General features: G+C 35.6%; 1 protein-coding gene across 1 annotated transcript in view; it reads left to right on the top strand.

Moving 5' to 3' along the window:
• Positions 1 to 18,139, top strand: part of LOC117329888 (endonuclease 8-like 3) — a 58,271-nt gene that overhangs the window by 30,349 nt on the left and 9,783 nt on the right. Inside the window, exon 6 of the mRNA XM_033888101.1 lies at positions 956 to 1,030. Coding sequence (XP_033743992.1) covers positions 956 to 1,030 — 75 coding nt within the window. The remainder of the gene's footprint in view (positions 1 to 955; positions 1,031 to 18,139) is intronic.

Genomic DNA, 18,139 nt, shown 5'->3' with positions numbered 1-18,139 from the left:
TCCCCAAAAAAGGGTAAAAATTTTAAATATTTTTATAGATGGAAGGGTCAAAGGGTTGCGGTTCCCATAAGTTTTTAAATTTTCCCTTGGCCCTGGGGTCTCAGTTTGCTCCAGGGAGGGGATAAACTTTTCATAGTTATAAAGGGAAAAACACATTTTTTACCATCATTTTTTTCATTGTTTTTTAAAATTTATTCTAAATTTGTTAACATTTTCAACCCGGGGGAAGCTTAATGGGAGAAAATGTTGGCCCCGACTGACCCCTTTGGGGATTATGTCAGGGCCCAAGGGAAATGTCAGGTTAAATTTTCTGAAAAAATTTTAAATCCAGGGGGAAGGTTTTTAAAGGGCCAGGGCCCCTTTTTGATGTCTAAAAAACAATTTTTCTTTTTATGGTTTAAATTTTTATAAAAAAAGGAAGATGAGCCATTTTTTGGATCGTGCAAAACATCCCGCGGGGCCTGATTGAGTCCCTTTTTACAAAAATTTTAAATTTTCTAAAAAGGGTTTTAAAAATGAAAAAGGATGGTTGGGTTACCCTCTTCTTATGTCCAAAATCGGGATTTTAGGGGCATTTTCTGGTTCTACTGGTTTTACAATGCCCTCTGTACGGGGGGGTGCCATTTCAGCAACTCCGTAACCTTGAGTCATGAATGAGGAGGGCCAAAAAAACAAAAAGCCGAAGACATTGGGAAAAATTCGGCACTCGGTTTTCAAAACAATTTTGATGGTTTTTTTTACATTTTTTTTGGGGGAAATTTCATAGAATAAAAATTTTGGAAAATTTATTTTCATTCGGGGAAAAACTTTTAAGTTAGGGTTTCATTTTGGGAAAATTTAAATAAGCTATATCTCAGTGAGAAATGATAAAAAAATTTTGCCTTTTTTAAAAGGTAAATTTTTTTTTTGTATTTTAAGGTTTTTTAAGGTGGTTACAGAAAATGGGGTTGGGAAGGTCGAGGAACTTAATGAAGAACATGTGTCACACCTTGTAAAGATGACCAGAGATTTCTCCATGATTTTTCTGAAGGTTTGGGGAGTGATGGGGGATGGCGATTAAAATTTTCATCAAATGATCCGATTTAAAAGTAATTTTTTTAAAAATTATTTATCCCGGGGGAGGGGTTTATAATTTTGTTTTAAACTTAACAAATTCGTCCAAATGCCCCCAAATTTGAATACATAATACAGAGTCAATTGTTTCAATATTTTATTTACATTTCAAAACATATCTACAAAAAAGAATATGACATCAACAGGAAAAATTTATATATTTAAGAAATTTGAGGGAAGTGTCATCCCGTTTGTAAAAAAATTTTTTTTGGAACACTTTTTAAATTAAAAACGATGATCAATTTAATTTGGAACCCAATTTTCATCAAATAAGGGAAGGGATTTAGTTTGGGGGAAAATTTTTTATTCCTTGGTGGGTATAATTTATGTTTAATTTTAACCAGGTTACATGTAGCCCCTTCCTCTTAACCCCAATTTGGACTTGGAAAAAAGAAGTTAAAAATATTGTTTCATTTTACCCTGCCCTATATTTCCCTGGCTGATTTTCGCATCAGCAATTGGGGGCCCCTGTTTCATGGGACATACCCAAAACCCAGCTATGCTGTAAGCTCTTTGGGGTTATGACATGGATATGGGTCAATAGGGTTATAAAAAATAGACTTCGTACTTTTTGGGTTTAAATTTGCCCCGTCGGTTTATTTTTTAAGACACTTCGTCCTTTTTGGAAAATTTTTGTTTGGGGTAATATCCCGGACGGACCTTTTTTAAAAATTTTGGGTAATTTTCCGGCGGGCTTTAAAAATTGGGGGGTTTAAAATCCCGGAAAGGGCTTTTTAAATTGGGGGGTAAATTTCCCGGACGGACTTTAAACCTTGTGGGGGGGAATTTTCCGGACGGGCTTTTAAAACCTTTTGGGGAATATTTCCCGGACGGGGCCCTTTTAAAAATTGTGGGTAATATCCTGGGCGGATTTAAACCTTTTGGGGGTAATATCCTGGACGGACTTTAAAAAATTTTGGGGGGGGTACCTGGGCGGGTTTTAAAAATTTTGGGGAATTCCTGGGGGGACTTTAAAACCTTTTGGGGGGAATACCTGGAGGGGCTTTAAACCTTGTGGGAATATCCCGGAGGAAATTTAAACCCTTTTGGGTAAATCCTGGAGGGTTTAAAAACCCTTTTGGTAATTCCTGGACGGACTTTTAAACCCGGTTTTGGGGGAAAAATCCCCGGGGGGACCTTGTAAAAAGGGGCTATTACTATAGATTTACGATTTGCAAATTTCCCGATGTAACCCCGTAGATAATTTTCCCCTTTACTTATTCAGGTAGAAAAAGGAACCCAATCTTGGGAAATTTTTGAAAAATCTAGGCAAAAGGGAAAAAGTTTTCAGTTTTTAATGGGAAAAGGTTTTGGGAAATGTCGCCCAAAGGGGATGAAACCGGGAGGGGGGAACATATTTTTTTGAGGAAAGTCAAAAAAAACAATCTTAAAAAAGAAGACAAAAAAGGTTAAAAATTTTAACATACCCGGGATCTAATGCAGTTTTGCATGTCAGTTAAATTTTTCGCTTTTCCCAAAGGGGCCCGTGAGCTTATCCATGGCCCCAGCGTCCCACTTTCCCTCCCACCTTTCCCTCAACCTCCGTCCAAAACCCCGCCCTCGTCTGGGGTCTGTCAAAATTCCTTTTTAAAGGGACCAAAAGGGGAAAATTTAGGTAAAACCTTTTTAAAACCTTTCGACCCACACAAAACCCGGGCCAAATTTTTATGAAAAATTAAGTCTGGAGCTTTAATTTGGGAAAAAGGAGATCTAATGAAGATAAACAGGGGTGTTGACTCCCTTTGGGGCGGAGGGGCGAGGCCCAAAAAGGGGGAAAAATTAAGGTAAATCCTTTAAAAACCCCTACCGTCCTGAGGGGCATGGAAGGGTTTTTATTTAAAATTTGGGCAGGAGCATAATTGGGCAAGGGGATCTAACCTTTTTAAAAACAGTGGTTTTGGAAGGGGGGCCGGGGAAAGGAGAAAAAAAAAACCGGGGGTTTGTGACAAACCCGGGAAAAAAAGACCCAAAAACCAAGGGGTAAAACACGCTTTTTATAGATTTTTAAAAAAACCCGGAATGTAAAATTTTCCATAAATTTGCGAAAATAAACCCCCATGATGGGAAAACCCAGCCCAAAAATGCAGATGGGCCCCCCATTGGTGTTAAGGATTTCTGAAGGCCCCTAAATGTCAAAACCGGTAGCTCCCTATAGAAACCCCGGAAAACCCAAAAGATTTCCACGACGGGGAAGTTAAAGTTTTACCAATTTTTTGCTTAAATGGAGTTTTCAACAATGGTCCACTAGCCAAATTTTGAAGAATGTCCTCCCGCAAATTTTGTAAATAGGGATATTTTAAAAACCTCAAGGGACCTTTTAATCGCCTTTTTTCCATCGTCTTTGGGCGTCTGTCGGTTTCCCTCCAAACAATTTATTTTTTTTAACTTTCCCCTCAAAAAACCCCCCACAACCCAAATCAATGAAATTTGGGAGAAAACTTCTTGGCTGAAGGTCAAACCAAAAAAATTTTGGAATTTTATGGTCCCCACCAGGGCCCGAGGGATGGGGCCAAAAAAGGGGCAAAAATTTACCCAAAAATTTAAAAATCTTTTCTCTAAAATTAATTGGCCCATGGCCATTTTGGGTTAAGAAAAAAAAATCTTAGGGTGGACGATGGTTTTAAAAATAAAGGAATTTAAAGTTTAAAATTTAAAAAAAAATAAATAAAATATAACTAAAAGGGTTTTAAAAAATTTTTTTTTTCTATTGAATGTTTTTTTAAAGGAATGATAGGACTTTTAAAATTTAAGCTACTGTTTATGGGATGTTTTATTTTAATATAGTTTTAAATTTAAATTTTTTAAAAAAATTGCCAACAAAGAAGTTGTTTGGGTGGGTAGCCAAGCCAGGGGTTCAGCAAATTTCTGGCCAGAAAGGAAATGTGGGAATCTGGACCCCCTTCATCCCAAAAAGACAGACAGGGAAAAAATCAACTGGAGAGGGTTTTAAAACCCAGGCCAATAACGAACCTTTAGGTTAATTTAATATCCAGTCACATTAATCAAAACTGGGGATCCATGATCCCGTCACCATTAAAAAGTTCTTTAAAATAAAAACAAACTAATCAGGTATCTTTATTTTCCGTCACCATCAATCAAGTATCTTAATATCCAAATCACCATTAATCAAGTATTTAATATAAAAATCACCATAATCAAGTATCTTAAAACCCGTCACCCTCAATAAGTTTTTAAAAATCCAGTCAACCCTTAATTAAAATATCTTAAAACCAGTCACCTTAACAAGTTCTTTTATCCAAATCACCATTAATTTAAGGTTTTTAAATCCAGTCACCCTAATTAAGTATCTTAATATCCAGTAAATATTTAAACAAATACATGGGGATCTTTATGTCCAGTCACCATTAATTTAAGTCTCTTAAATCCCCGTCACCATTAATCAAGTATCTTTAATATCCAGTCAACCCCCAACAGGTATCTTTAAAACCCGTTACCAAATCAAGTATCTTTAAATCCAGGCACCACTAATCCAGTACCCCCAATATCCAGTTTACCACTAATCGGTACCATAATATCCAGTCACCACCCAACGGTACCCAAAATTTGTCACCACTAATGTTTGTTACCATAATATCAGTCACCCCTAAAACTAGGGACCATCAACCCGTACCCCCTAATGTGTACCATCCTAAAAAACCCCCGTCACCATAATCGTGTACCCCAAAAATCTAGTCACCACTAACCTGTACCCCTAATATCAGTCACCACTAATCCCGTACCCTAAATCCCGTCACCAAATAATCTGTACCAAATATCTATTTACCAAATTTCCGTACCTAAAATTCCCCGTCAACCCCTAATGTTTTTACTATAATATCTAGTAACATAATCCCGTTTTCCATCATTTTCCCGTCACCACTAACCAAATAACCCTTTATATCCAGTTTACCAATAATTGGTACCAAAATCCCGCACCCCTAATTTTGTACCTAAATTAGTCCCAATTAAAAGTGTACCAAAATAATTTGTTTACCACTAATCGTGTACCATAATACTAGGGGCACCACTAATTTGACCATTAAAATTAGTCACCAATAAAATTTTGTACCTCATATCCCGTCACCCCTGTCGGTTTCCCAAACTATCCCGTCCCACAATACTGTTTGGGCCATAATATTAGTCACCCTAATCCCGTACCCTAAAATCAAGTCACCCCCTATTTCCCGTACCAAAATATCCCGCACCCCCTAATTCCCGTACATCAATCTAGTTTCCCCACTAACCTGTACATAAATTTTAGTCACCACTAAACCAGTACCTCATTCCGTCACCCCTAACCCGTACCAAAATCCAAATCACCACCCAATCTGTACCCAAAAATCCCGTCCCCCATTAGGGAAATACCTTAAAGGCCAATCCCCCCAAAACATTACCTTATTCCCTTCACCCCTTTTCAAAATATCTTATTTTTGGGAAAACACTTATTTTGTATATTAATTCCAGTCTCTTTATACCCCAAGTTTTTTCCCGGGTTTGTCAGTTTAAGTTCTGTTTTTAAAACAACTGTTTTTTTTCAGGTTGTTCATCAACGGGGCCCCCCCGTTCAGAAACCCATTTAGGGGCAAGTTTTTTAGGGAAATCAAATTTGGGCCAACTCGGGGAGGGAAAAACCTTTTTTAAAGGGGACGGGAAAAAATTTTAGGGGAAATAAAACAAGGAATAAAGGGTGACAGCAAAAATTTTTTTTGCCCGGACACAATAAAAAGTGTTTGGGATGAGGGGTGTTTTTAAAAAGGGGGACAATCAAGGGGCGCTGGTTTTTTTCCCGGGTTTCTCGCGGGGGACAAAAAAAAAGGGAAATATTTCCAAGTGAGGGATACATTTTTTTGGTTACTTTTTAATGTTTTAAAACGATGGCACCCTTTAATTTTTTGTTTCTTTTCATTTTGGGTTCCCATCGGACAGGGGAAAAAAAACTCAGAAAAATGTTCCTTGAGATTTTTTCACTTCCCAAATTTTTTAAATTTTTTTAAATGTGGAAAAAATTTGGGGCCCCAATAAAAAAGATCTTAAAAATTTTTATAAGAAAAAAGGGAAAAATTTGAGAAAATATTTACCTTTTAGGCAAGTAGTCACCACTATTTAAATTATGACCAAATCTACTGGGCCCGGTCCAGTTTTCTAATGAAAATACTGAATTTAAAAACACAAACATTTTTTTTTGGGATTTCCATGGGTAAATTAACAATTTAGACCCATAAAAATTTGGTGCCTAACAACCCCCTTAGTGCATAAAACAGTGCTCCAAAAAATTTGGGAAACAATTTAAAAACTTAGTGTCCATAAAAAATTAGTGTCCCCCTAACAATAAAACCAATTAGGTCCCTAACCCAAACAACTTAGTGTCCCCCTAAAAAAATTAGTGGGCCATAACAATAACAACTTTGTGTCCATAACCCAAAAACAATTAGTGTCCTAACAACTTAGTGCCCAAAAAACTTAGGGGCCCAAAAAACTGGTCCAAAAAAACTTGGGGCCCATTAAAAATTAGTGTCCCTACAACGGGTGTCCAAACAAATTAGGTCCATAACAACTTGTTCCCCCTAACAAACTTAGGCCATAAAAACCCCCGTTCCCCAAAAAAAACTTTAGTACCCCAAAAAAACTTTGATCCATAAAAACTAAATGCCAATAAAACTTATTTTCCTAAAACTTAGGTCCATAACCCCCCCCCAGACCCCAAAAAAAAACCCCTTTGGGCCCAAACAACTTAGACCCATAACCAAAACCCCTTTGTTTTCCATAAAAAAACTTTGGTCCATAACAAAACTTTGTTCCATAAAAAAACCCCTTTAATAAAACCATAACAACCTTTGTACCCTTTAAAAACTTAGGCCCCCAAAAAAACTTAGGGGTCCCCTAACAAATTAGGGGCCCCCTAACCCAAATTTGTGTCCAGAAAAAAATTAGTACCATAAAAATTGGGGTCCTAACAACTTAGGCCCCTAAAACTTGGTCCAAAACCCCAATGAGTGTCCAAAAACTTAGTGTCCCTAAAAAAATTAGGACCCCAAACAACCCTTTGGTCCATAAAAATTAGGGCCAAAAAACTTGTAAACCCCCAAAACTTTGTAAAAAAAAACCAAACCTAGGGAAAAACCCCAAAAATTTGTATCCATAAATAATTAGTTTTCCATAACAAAAATTAGACCCCTAACAACTTAGGGGCCATAAAAACTTGTTTCCCCTAACAAAATTAGTGGCCATAACAACTTTGTTTTTCCCCCAAAAAAATTAGTATCCATAAAAAATTAAATCCATAAAAACTTAGGTCCCTAACAACTTAGTGCCCCCAACAAATTTGTGTCCCTAACAATTAGTGTCCAAACAACTTAGTGTCCCCGGAAAAAACTTTTGGATCCTAAAAACGTCGTTTCCCACAAAAATTAGTGTTCCCCTAAAAATTTGGTCCATAAAATTATATCCATAAAAAAATTAGGTCCACAAAAACTTATGCCCAAAAACAAATTAGTGTCCCTAACAAAATTTGTGTTCCCCTAACAAAATTGTGCCCATAAAAAAATTTGGGTCCCCTTTTCAAATTAGTATTCCCCTTTAAAAACTTAGTGTCCCTAACAACTTAGTGCCCCCTTTAAAAAATTAGTGTCCATAACAACTTATTACCCTAAAATTTGTTTTTCCATAACAACTTAGTACCCCCTAAAAAACTTAGTGCCATAAAAAACTTTTGCCCCTAACAAAATTTGTTTTCCCCCAACAGTACCCATAAAAACCCTTTGTGTCCCCAAAAAACTTAGTGCCCCCTAACAATTTTGTCCCTTTAAAAACTTATGTCCATAACAACTTAGGCCCCCAAACCCCTTTGTGGGCCCAAAAAACTTTGCCCCATAACAAATTAGTGTCCATAAAAAAATTAGTGCCCCTAAACAAATTAGTGCCATTACAAATAGTATCCATAAAAAACCCTTTGTGTCCCTAAAAAAATTAGGTCCTAAAAACTTTGTGTCCTTAAAAATTAGTGGCCCCTAACAAATTGTATCCATAACAAAATTAGTTTCCAAACAACTTGGGCCCCATAAAAAACTTGGGCCCATAAAAACTTAGTGTCCATAACAAAAATTTGCCCCCTAAAAACTTAGTGTCCAAATTTAAAAATTAGTTCCAAAAAAACTTGGTCCCTAAAAAACCCTTTGTGTCCCAAAAAACTTTGGTCCATAAAAATAGGGATCCATAACAACTTTAAAATCCCTAAAAAAACCTTTGTATCCCAAAAAAAAATTTGTGCCACAACCAAAAAAATTTTCCATAAAAAAAAACCCTTTGGGGGCCCTAAACCCCTTAGTTGCTAAACTTTAAAAACCCAAAAAAAACTTTAAAATCCCCTAACAAATTAAATAGCCCTTAAAAAACTTTGTGGCCCTAAAACTTTGTATCCCTAAAACTTTTTATCCATAAAAAAATTAGTAAACCCTAACAACTTTTTGCCCCCAACAAATTTGTGTCCCCAAAAAACTTAGATCCAAAAACAACTTTTGTGCCCATAACAACTTTGTGCACATTCAACTTAGGGCCCCCTAACAACTTAGTGGGCCCCTAAAAAAACTTAGTGGCCCCTAACAAATTAGTTTTCCAAACAACATGTTCCCTAAAACCTTAGTGTCCAAAAACAACCTTAGATCCTTAAAAATTAGTGCCCCAAACAATTAGTGTCCATTTAAAAATTTGTTTTCCAAAAACAACTTTGTGTCCCCAAAACTTATGCCCATAACAATTAGTGCCCATAACAAAATTAGTTTTTCCAAAAACCCAAATTTTTTGTGGGCCATAACAATTAGTGCCCCAAAAAAACTTTGTTTTCCATAACAACTTAGTGCCCCCCCAAAACTTAGGCCCCCCTAACAATTGTGCCCATAACAAAATTAGTGTCCAAAAACAAAAATTTTGTGCCCCCTTTAAAAATTAGTATCCAAAAAAACTTAGTATCCATAACCCCTTTAGGATCATAAAAAACTTAGTGTCCAAAAAAATTTGATCCCTAACAACTTTGTGTCCATAAAAATTAGATGCAAACAATTAGTGTCCAAAAACAAAATTCCCGCCCAAAACTTAGTGTCCTAAAAAACTTAGTGTCCAAACAATTTGTGCCCCCTAACAAAATTTGGCCAAAAAACTTAAATGCCCATAAAAAAAAAAGTGTTTCCCTAAAAAACTTAGTGCCCATTTAAAAAACTTTGTGTCCATAACCAAAATTTGTATCCATAACAATTAGTGTCCCTAACAACTTAGTATGCATAAAAAATTAGGGGCCACAACAACTTCGTTTCCCACAACTTAGGTCCCTAACAAAATTAGTGCCCCCATAACAACTTTGGTCCCCAAAATTTGTGGTTTCCCCAACAATTAGTGTAAACAACTTGGGATCCCTAACAACTAGTGCCCATAACAACTTGTGGGCCCCTAAAAAAATTAGTGTCCCTAACAACCCTTTGGGGCCCAAAAAAACCTTAGTTTCCCCCCCCAAAAAATTTGGTCCCCAAAACTTAGTGGGCCCCTTTAACCAAATTAGCGTCCATAACAACCCTTGTGCCCCTAAAAAAAATAGTGTCCATAAAAAAATTAGTATCCATAACAAAGTAGGTGCATAACAAAATTAGAGGGATAACAACTTAAAATTCCCTAACAATTTGTTCCCCTAACAAACTTAGACCATAACAACTTAATGCCAAAACAAACCTTTGGTCCATAAAAAATTAGGGATCCATTAAAAAATTAGTGTCCTAACAAAATTAGTGCCCCATAAAAAACCCCTGTTCCATTTAACCCAAATTAGTGTCCTAAAAACTTGTGTCCTAAAAACCTTAGGCCCCTAACAAACTTTGGGGCCCAAAACCAAAATTTGTGTCCCCTAACAAATTAGTGCCAAAAACTTTGGTCCATAAAAAAAATTAGTGCCATTAAAAAACTTTGGCCCCTAACAACTTAGTTGGCCATAAAAAAACCTGTTCCCCTAACAACTTAGTGTCCCAAAAAATTTGTGTCCATAAAACTTAGGACCCAAAAAACTTTGTGTCCAAAAAAACTTTGTATCCCTAACAACTTAGGTTTTCCATAAACAAACCCAGTGTTTCCAAAAACAATTAGTGACCCCTTAAAAAAAATTGTGTCCCCTATGTTTTAAGGGGTTTTTTAAAAAGAAATGAATCACCAAAAAAAAATTTAAACCCAAAACTAAGGGGTTTTTTTAAAGGGAAAATTTAATTTTTTTAAATGTACCGCCAAAAGTAGATAAAATGTTAAATACAAATAAATGAATCTCTGTTGTGGGGGGGCGGACGGTTTTTTCCATTTTGGGAAATACGGGGGAAGGGGTGTACTTTTTGGACAGTTTTTTAAAAAAAGGGAACCCCCCCCGGAAAAAATGGACGACCCGTTTTTTTTTTGTTTTGGTTTAAAAAAATAAAGTCAAGTGTGCACTTTAATGGGGTTTGGGGGTTTGAAACATGAAGTGCAGGAAGCAAAAAAAATCATAGACATGGTTTAAAAGGGACTGTCAGGTGACCAAAAACGTTCTGAAAAAGAAAATTTTAGATCAATGTACTCTTTCTTATAAAGATTTTGGTTTTAAATTTTTAGGGCAAGAAGATTTTTAAAAAAAAATTTAATTTAAAAAAAAAGGTTATTAAGACCCCTTAAAAAAAAAAATAACAAAAACCTTAAAACATTTAATTTTAACCCCGTGTTTGTAAGGGAAAAGAGAAACCCCAATTATGATGTCCCCGTGTTTTTTAAAAACAAATACCCCCGCCCCCCAAAAAAATTTTTACTTATTCCCCCCGGGAAAAAATTGTTTAAAATTTTTGACCTAGTTTTTATAGAGGGGGCCCCGGGGTGGCCCAGTGGTTTTAAAGGGGTCCTGAACTTTTAAAAACTTTGCCCCCACCTCTGGGTTGGAGTTCGGGAAATACGTGGGAAAAGTTTTCAGGTACTGCCGTTTGGCCGGTGGTTTTTTCCGGGTCCGGGTTTTCCCCACCCCTAAACCTGGGAGTCCTTTTTAAAAAACCCGGCTGGTTTAAAAGGACGTTTTTAAAAAAAACCCAAACCCAAAAAAAACCCAAAAACCCAGTTTTTATAAATAGATTGAAAATAAAGTATTTATTTTTTTAGGGAGGGGTGTTTTAGAGGATTTAACAGTGTCTTAGTAAAACCAAAAATTTTATATTTGGGGGTAATATTTTGGGTATTTTTTAAGAGTGGGCCCGCAAGAGGAAAAAATATCAAAATATTGCCAAGGTGGAAAAATTTTTTTGGTATTTCTGACGAAACGGGTTTGATATCCTTTTTTTTATTTAATTTTTTTTCAACGAAAAAAACCCACCCCTTGCTCCCCCGGGGCCCCCCGCGGTGTGCCTCCCTTTTTTAGGGTTCCCCTGTCCCGGTGCTCCCCCTCGGGGCGCCCTTTGTCAGGCTTTTTGTTTGGGCAATTTTTGGGGTTTTTTCCCTTTTTTTTGTTGGTTTCCCCCCGTGTTTTTTCCCCCTTTTCCCCCTTAATTTTTAGTTGGTGTTTTTTTTTCCTGGTTGTTTCCCCTTTGTTCCCCTTGTTCCGGTGTTGTTTTGTCTTTTTTCGGGGTGTTGTCTTTTTGCCCCCCCTCTTGTTTTTGGCCATTTTTCCCCTTTGTAAACCCCCCAAAAACCCCCCCCGGCCTTTTAAAAAAAAACCCTTTGGGGCTGTGTTTGTAAAAAAATGTCCCCCCCCCTTTTTGGGTTTTGGTTTTTTAAAAAAAATTTAAACCCTTTGGATCGGTTTTTTTAAATAAATTGTCCTTTTGGTTGGTTGTTAAATTGAAACCTTTTAGGTTTGCCCGGTTTGTTCCCCTAGTTTTTCCCCCTTGGTTTTGGGGTTTTTTAAAAAAATGCCCCCTTTGGTTTGGTTTTTTTAAAATAGGAAACCCCCCCCCAATGTTTTGAAAAAAAGCCCCCCCCCCAAACCCCTCATGTCGTTTTTAAATTTAAAAAGACGTGGATATTGAAGGGGCACAAATTGATTCTTTTTAAAAAGGGGTTAAACCCCCTTTACCCTTTTTATTAACAAAACAACCCCATTTAATGTTTACCGCGTTTCTTAACAAAACCAAAAAAACTTTTTTTTGAACCCCCTTTATAACCCCAAAACAACAATTTAATTTTTGTTCCGCGTTTTTTTAAAAAAAAAACCAAAACCCTTTATATAAAAATTTCCCTTTTTATGAAATAAACCCCACCCTTTATTTTTGTTTTCCCCTTTTCTTTGGGAAAAAAAAAAACATTTATTTTTCAATGCCAAAACAACCCCCATTTTTTATGGGGCCCGGCCCCCAAAAGAAAAAAAACAAAAACATTTATTGTACCCGTTTCTATGAAAAAAAAACCCAAAAAAAACAAAAAAACATTTATATTTGTAACCGGGGTTTTAGAACAAAAAAAAAACATTTTTATGTACCGCGTTTTTTTTGAACAAAAAATTTATTTTGGGTTTTACCCCGTTTTTATGAACAAAAAAACACATTATGTACCGCGTTTCTTGGGAAAAAAACAACCAAAATTTTAATTGTACCCCGTTTCTAAAGAAAAAAAACAACCCCTTTTTTGTACCCCGTTTATGAAACCCAAAACCCAAAACCCCTTTTATTTTTACCGCGTTTCTATGAAAAAAACCAAAACATTTATAATTTTACCCCGGTTTTTTTTGAAAAAAACACATTAATGTTTCCCCCGTTTCTTTTGAACCAAAAAACCCTTATATAGTACCGGGTCTAGGAAAAAAACCCCAAAACCCTTTATGTACCGCGTTTTTTAGAACCCCCAAAAACAAATTTATTTTTTAAAAAAAAAACCCCGGGTTTTTTGACAAAGAATTTATAAAAAACAGGGGGGTACGAGGAACGAAATTTGGGCGTCCCCCCCGGGCAGAAGAAACAAAAAAATGTTCCAGATACCCCCCCAAAGGACCTTTTTTTATGGAAAGTTTTAAGGAACGGGACCACCAACCCCCAAAGTTTTCAATTTTAAAGAAAAATAAATGGGGGAAACCCCCTTGATTTTCCTAAAAAAATTTAAACCAAACATGTTTTCCTTCCCCAAAAAAAAATTAAGATTTATGAACTGAAACTCTTAAAAAACGAGGATTTAAAAAAATCCCCCTTTCCCAAATCCAAAAAAAGAAACCCCACCAGAACTAGGGGCAAGGTATTAAGGTTTGAAAGAAAATTTGGGTTGCTTGAGTTTTTTTTAAAGGGGAAAACCCAAACCAAGATCAATCATTTGTTCGAAACAAGTCAAAAATTCGGGCCCGCCCAAAACAAACGTGAATGCTTGGAAAAATCTTTTCAAAAACCTTAAACGGCTGTCTTTTGGGATCCCAAATGACCGTGGGGTAAAATTTTCAAATGGATACTTCAAAAATAAAAAAAAAAAAAGCGGAAAGGGGGGTTTTTTGCAAAAATAATAAAGGACCCAGAAATTTTTTAAACCAAAAATTTTTAGAACTTCTGGGGACATGTTAATTACAAAAAAAATAGATTCAAACAAAATGAGTATGTTTTTTAAAAAGAATTTGGGAAAACCCCATACAAAAAATTTCCACAGCAACAACAGATAAAAGAGCAGGATTAACCCCCACGAAATTTCCAATGCAAAAGTCAAATTTTTTTGGGCCTTTCCCTTTAAAAACCACAAATCAAGGAAAAATCCAAAAAAGCGAAGGGGCTCAAAAAAAAGGGAATATGATTTAAAACCCTCTGGCCCAAAACAAAAAAAGAGACCAATTGGGCGGTCCCGGGATTTCCCCAAAACCCGCTAAGAACCTTTTTTGAAAATTTTTCTTTAAAAACCCTTTTCGAGGGTAAAAAACATCAAAGAGGGGAAACAAACGTTCGTTTATTCGACGTAGTAAGCCTGTTTTACCAAATTCCCCCCCCGACCCCGGTTATGAAGCAGTATTTATTCCGGCTAAAAAAAAAAAAATTACCCGCCCATCTCAAAAAATTCGGGGTAAAGAAAAGAAAACCGTTTGAAAAGTTTTAAGGAAAAAACCCCCTTCCAGTGTGAGTAAAAGGGTTTTCAACCAAAAAAAAGGTACCGGGAATGGGGACAAAAAATATTCATGGAAAAAAATTTTTAAACGAATTTTTAAAGATGCTTCATACTTTGGAAAAAATTGATGATGATTTTCAAAATTTTTTTAAAAGCTAAAACGAAAATCCAAACCGAAAAAAACAATTCCCCCATGGAAAAAAGGGAAGACGACTTCCCCCCTTTTTTTGGAAAAAATAATGCTTTTCAAGAAAAAAGGGAACTTTTTCACAAGATAATATTACAAATCCCCGGAAAAACATCAGTATTTGGGAATTTTCCCTTCTTTACATCCGAAAGGCCCCCCAAGGGAAAATATTCCCTTTGCTTAGCATTTCACAATTATAGAAAAAGGATGACTAAGGGGGGGCAGAGGACTTGGGGAAATAAGAAAGTTTTTTTATGGAACAAAAAATATCCCCAATCTTGATCAACAATGGCAAAAAAGAAAGCCCCTGGGAAAATTCCCCATAAAGGGGAAATTAAAACCTTTAAAACCAAAAAGGGGAGAAAAAAATTACTACCCCTTGTCATCCCCCCCCAAAACCCCAATAAAGGAAAGGTTTAAAAAACAATGAACAGTTTAGATGGCTCAAGCGAAAAAAAAAAACATTATGAAAAAAATAAATTTTTTCGCCAAACTATCGCCAACCAAAAACAATTTTGACCCTTTAAAACGACAAATGCTGAATGACTTAGAACGAAAATTTTAGAAGGAAGTAAGGGGCAGGGGGGATTTGGTGCTACAGTAAATTTATGCAAATTATGATTATTCAATAGTAATTAGACGAAACGGCGGGTTTACTTTTTTGGGAATACTAATTCACCAGATGTATGTTAATCTTTTTTGACTAATACCTGACATAGCCAGAGAATTTTATACCCACTCGGGGAAAGGGACGATCAGATCAAATGAAAAAACCTTTGGTTTTTACTCAACTTTAGTAAGGGGAAAATTGGGGAAAAGAAATAGACGTTGAAATTATTAAAAACAGGCCGTTAGAAAGAAAATTATCTAACTTCCGGAAACAAGTTTAACATGTAAAAAAATCTGAAGAAAGAAAAAGAAAGAACTTTTTTATGTTGATTTTTAAATGGTACTTAGATAGATATTCAAGTTTTTAAACCCAGAAATTTTTGGAAAAAATTTTTCCCTAAATTAATAAAAAAAACCTAAAGATTTGAAAAATTTTTTCCCACCTATTGGGGATATAACGGTTTAAAATTGAAATGTTTTGAGAATAAAGCTAATATTTTTTAAAGATTACTTGTTTTCCCAAATTTTTACTATTTACGACAATAATTTTTATTTTACCGACAGTTGAAATTTCGGGGCTGATCCACTATTCTGAATACAAATTTTAAACGAGTGAAATTTAAATGACCCTACTGAAATATGAATATAAATAAAGCGTTGGGGGAAGATACAATCAGTCACAAAAATGTTAAAAAAAAAAACAGCAAATTAGGGTTTCCCTTTTAGTTTTATTTAAGAGCTTCTTGGGAAAAAGGAGGGGGTTTTCCAAATTGTGGAAAAAGGGATTAGGTTCCCCCCTTTTTTTTAAAAAGGGGAAAAAAAAATTTTTTTTTTCAAATACAGGCCCAATTTCCCTAATCAGTACGGTTTGGGAAAGTTTTTTTTAAAAGTTTAATTTTTAAATATTAAAAATTTCTTGGTAGATACATGTAATTTATTTTAAAATATGTTTAGTTTTGGTTTTTAAACCCGGCCCTTCGGGGCAGGTTTATCAACTTTTTTGGGAAAAAATTTACACTTTATGTTGGGAAAAACTAGAAAAAAAGAAATCCTACATTTTTTAGTTTTCTGGTATATCGAAAACTTTTATGTGTGTGGGACAAGGGGTGGGGTGAAAATAGCAAAAATTATGGTATTAGCGGGGCAAACCCTTTTTAAAATTTGGTTTTAAATTACATAAGTGAAAGGAAAACAAACAAGTTTGGGGGGGTGACTCTAAAAACTTGGTTTTTAAAATATAACCCCTGGCGTTCCACAAGGTTCCCGTAATTGGTCCCTTTTTTATTTTTTTTACTTTTAAAGGGCATTTCCCAAATCTACAAAAATCTTTCAAAAATTTTTTGCAGGGGACACGGGCATTCTTTTTCAAATCCTCCCCCCCAAAAAGTTTAATTTGTAACAACAACGGATTTAGAGCACATTCAAAAATTTGGGGAAATAAATGGTTTGTTAAAATTTAATTTCCTTCCAAAAAACCCGGGCACTGTATCCATAATTTGAGGCTAGGTTTTGTAATTTATATTAAAAATTTTATAATTTAGTTTTGAACTTTTAGAGAATCATAGGCACTTGGGGGTTTTATTGGGCGGAAAAAGTAAATTGGGGCTAGTTTATATTGATGGTATTTTTAAAAAAGGGGGGTCGAAACAAAATTCCCTGTTTTGGGGGTTTTTCTTAAATATATATTAAAACGCCCCTTTTTTTTATTTGAATATTAAATTCGTTTTTATTATACCCTTTTTAGAAATTGTTGTGAGGTATTTGGGGTGGGTGGAGTCTCCCGGGGAAACCCGACAAAAATAAAACCCCTTAACTAAAGCTGCCCCCGTGTGGGGTTTCGGGATTACCCCCTTACACTAGGGACAGTCATTATTCTGAAAAGGGGTTTTGAACCCCTTTTTTCTAGGGGGAAAATTGAGCTTTTTTTTTTTTTAAAAAATTTAAAAATAAATTATTCTCAAATTTCCCCACCCTTCTTTCCCCCTTTAGGTATAAAAAAATTTTAAAAATAACCTTAGAAATTTCCCCAAAAATTACTCAAAACCCCAAAATTTAAAGTTTACATCTTACAATTAAACTTTCTTTCCCTTTCATCCAACTATGGGAAAAATTTAGATTTAAAGAAACCGGACAAAGGGTTACGAATCGGCTTTAAAAAATTTTCTTTAAAATTTTCCAGACACAAACGTTCCCCTTTTATCAAATTGGTGGGCAGGGAAAAAAACAGAAAAATATGATTTCAAGATTAAGGGGAAAAGATCTAGACCCCAAACAAAAGATTTATTTATTTCAAATTTATTAATTTTAAAAAAAGCCAATTTTGGACAACCCCGTTGAAGAGCATATCATTTCTTTTTTGAATGTAATAATTTCTTGTTAGCCCTTTGAACGGTTTTGTGACTTTAAAATTTTTTAAACCCCTAGACCTGCAACTCTGCTATTGGATTAATTAAAAATGAACTTCTCGTCAAGAAAATGTAAAATATAGGGCCCAAACAACCCCAAATATTAAAAAAAAAAAGAAAGGGGAAAAAGGGGAAAAAGGGGGAAAGGGGGGGGGGGGGACCGGGGAAAAGGGGGGGGGGGAAATTTTTTAAAAAAAGGAAAAGAAAAGAAAAAGGGGAAAGACACCACGGGGGAGGGGGGAACAAGACAAGACAAAGGGGGGAAAAGAAAGGAAAGGGAAAATGGACCAAAAGGGAGGGGCCCGGGGGGGCAGGGCGACCACAAAAAAAAGGGGGGGGAAAAAGGAGGGGAAAAGACAGGGAGACCCCCAAAAGATAAAAAGGAGGGGGCAAACAAAAACCGGGGGGCCCCCCCCCTCCCCTTCCCTCTCTTCCCTTTTCCCCATCCCTTTTTTCCCCCCCCTTCGCCCCTTTTTCCTTTTTTTTTTTGGGGTCTTAAATTTTTCTCTTTTCCTTTTTTTCCCAAACCCGGGGTTTTTCTTTTTCCCTTTTTTAAAATTTTAAAAGGGTTGAAATATGGAAAAAATTAAAAACTTGGGGATCCGGGGGAAATTTTTTCTGTTTTAAACTTAACAAATTTCGTCAACCTGCCTACTTAGAATACATAATACAGATGTCAATTGTTTCACATATTTCATTCACATTTCAAAACTATATCTACAGAAAAGTAATATGACATCAACAGATAATTCATATATTTTATTAGAAATTTGAG

This window comes from Pecten maximus, chromosome 6 (assembly GCF_902652985.1).
Source record: "Pecten maximus chromosome 6, xPecMax1.1, whole genome shotgun sequence".
Taxonomy (NCBI): domain Eukaryota; kingdom Metazoa; phylum Mollusca; class Bivalvia; order Pectinida; family Pectinidae; genus Pecten; species Pecten maximus.
The sequence above is the reverse complement of the archived record's forward strand: the minus strand, read 5'-3'. Positions and strand labels throughout refer to the sequence as shown.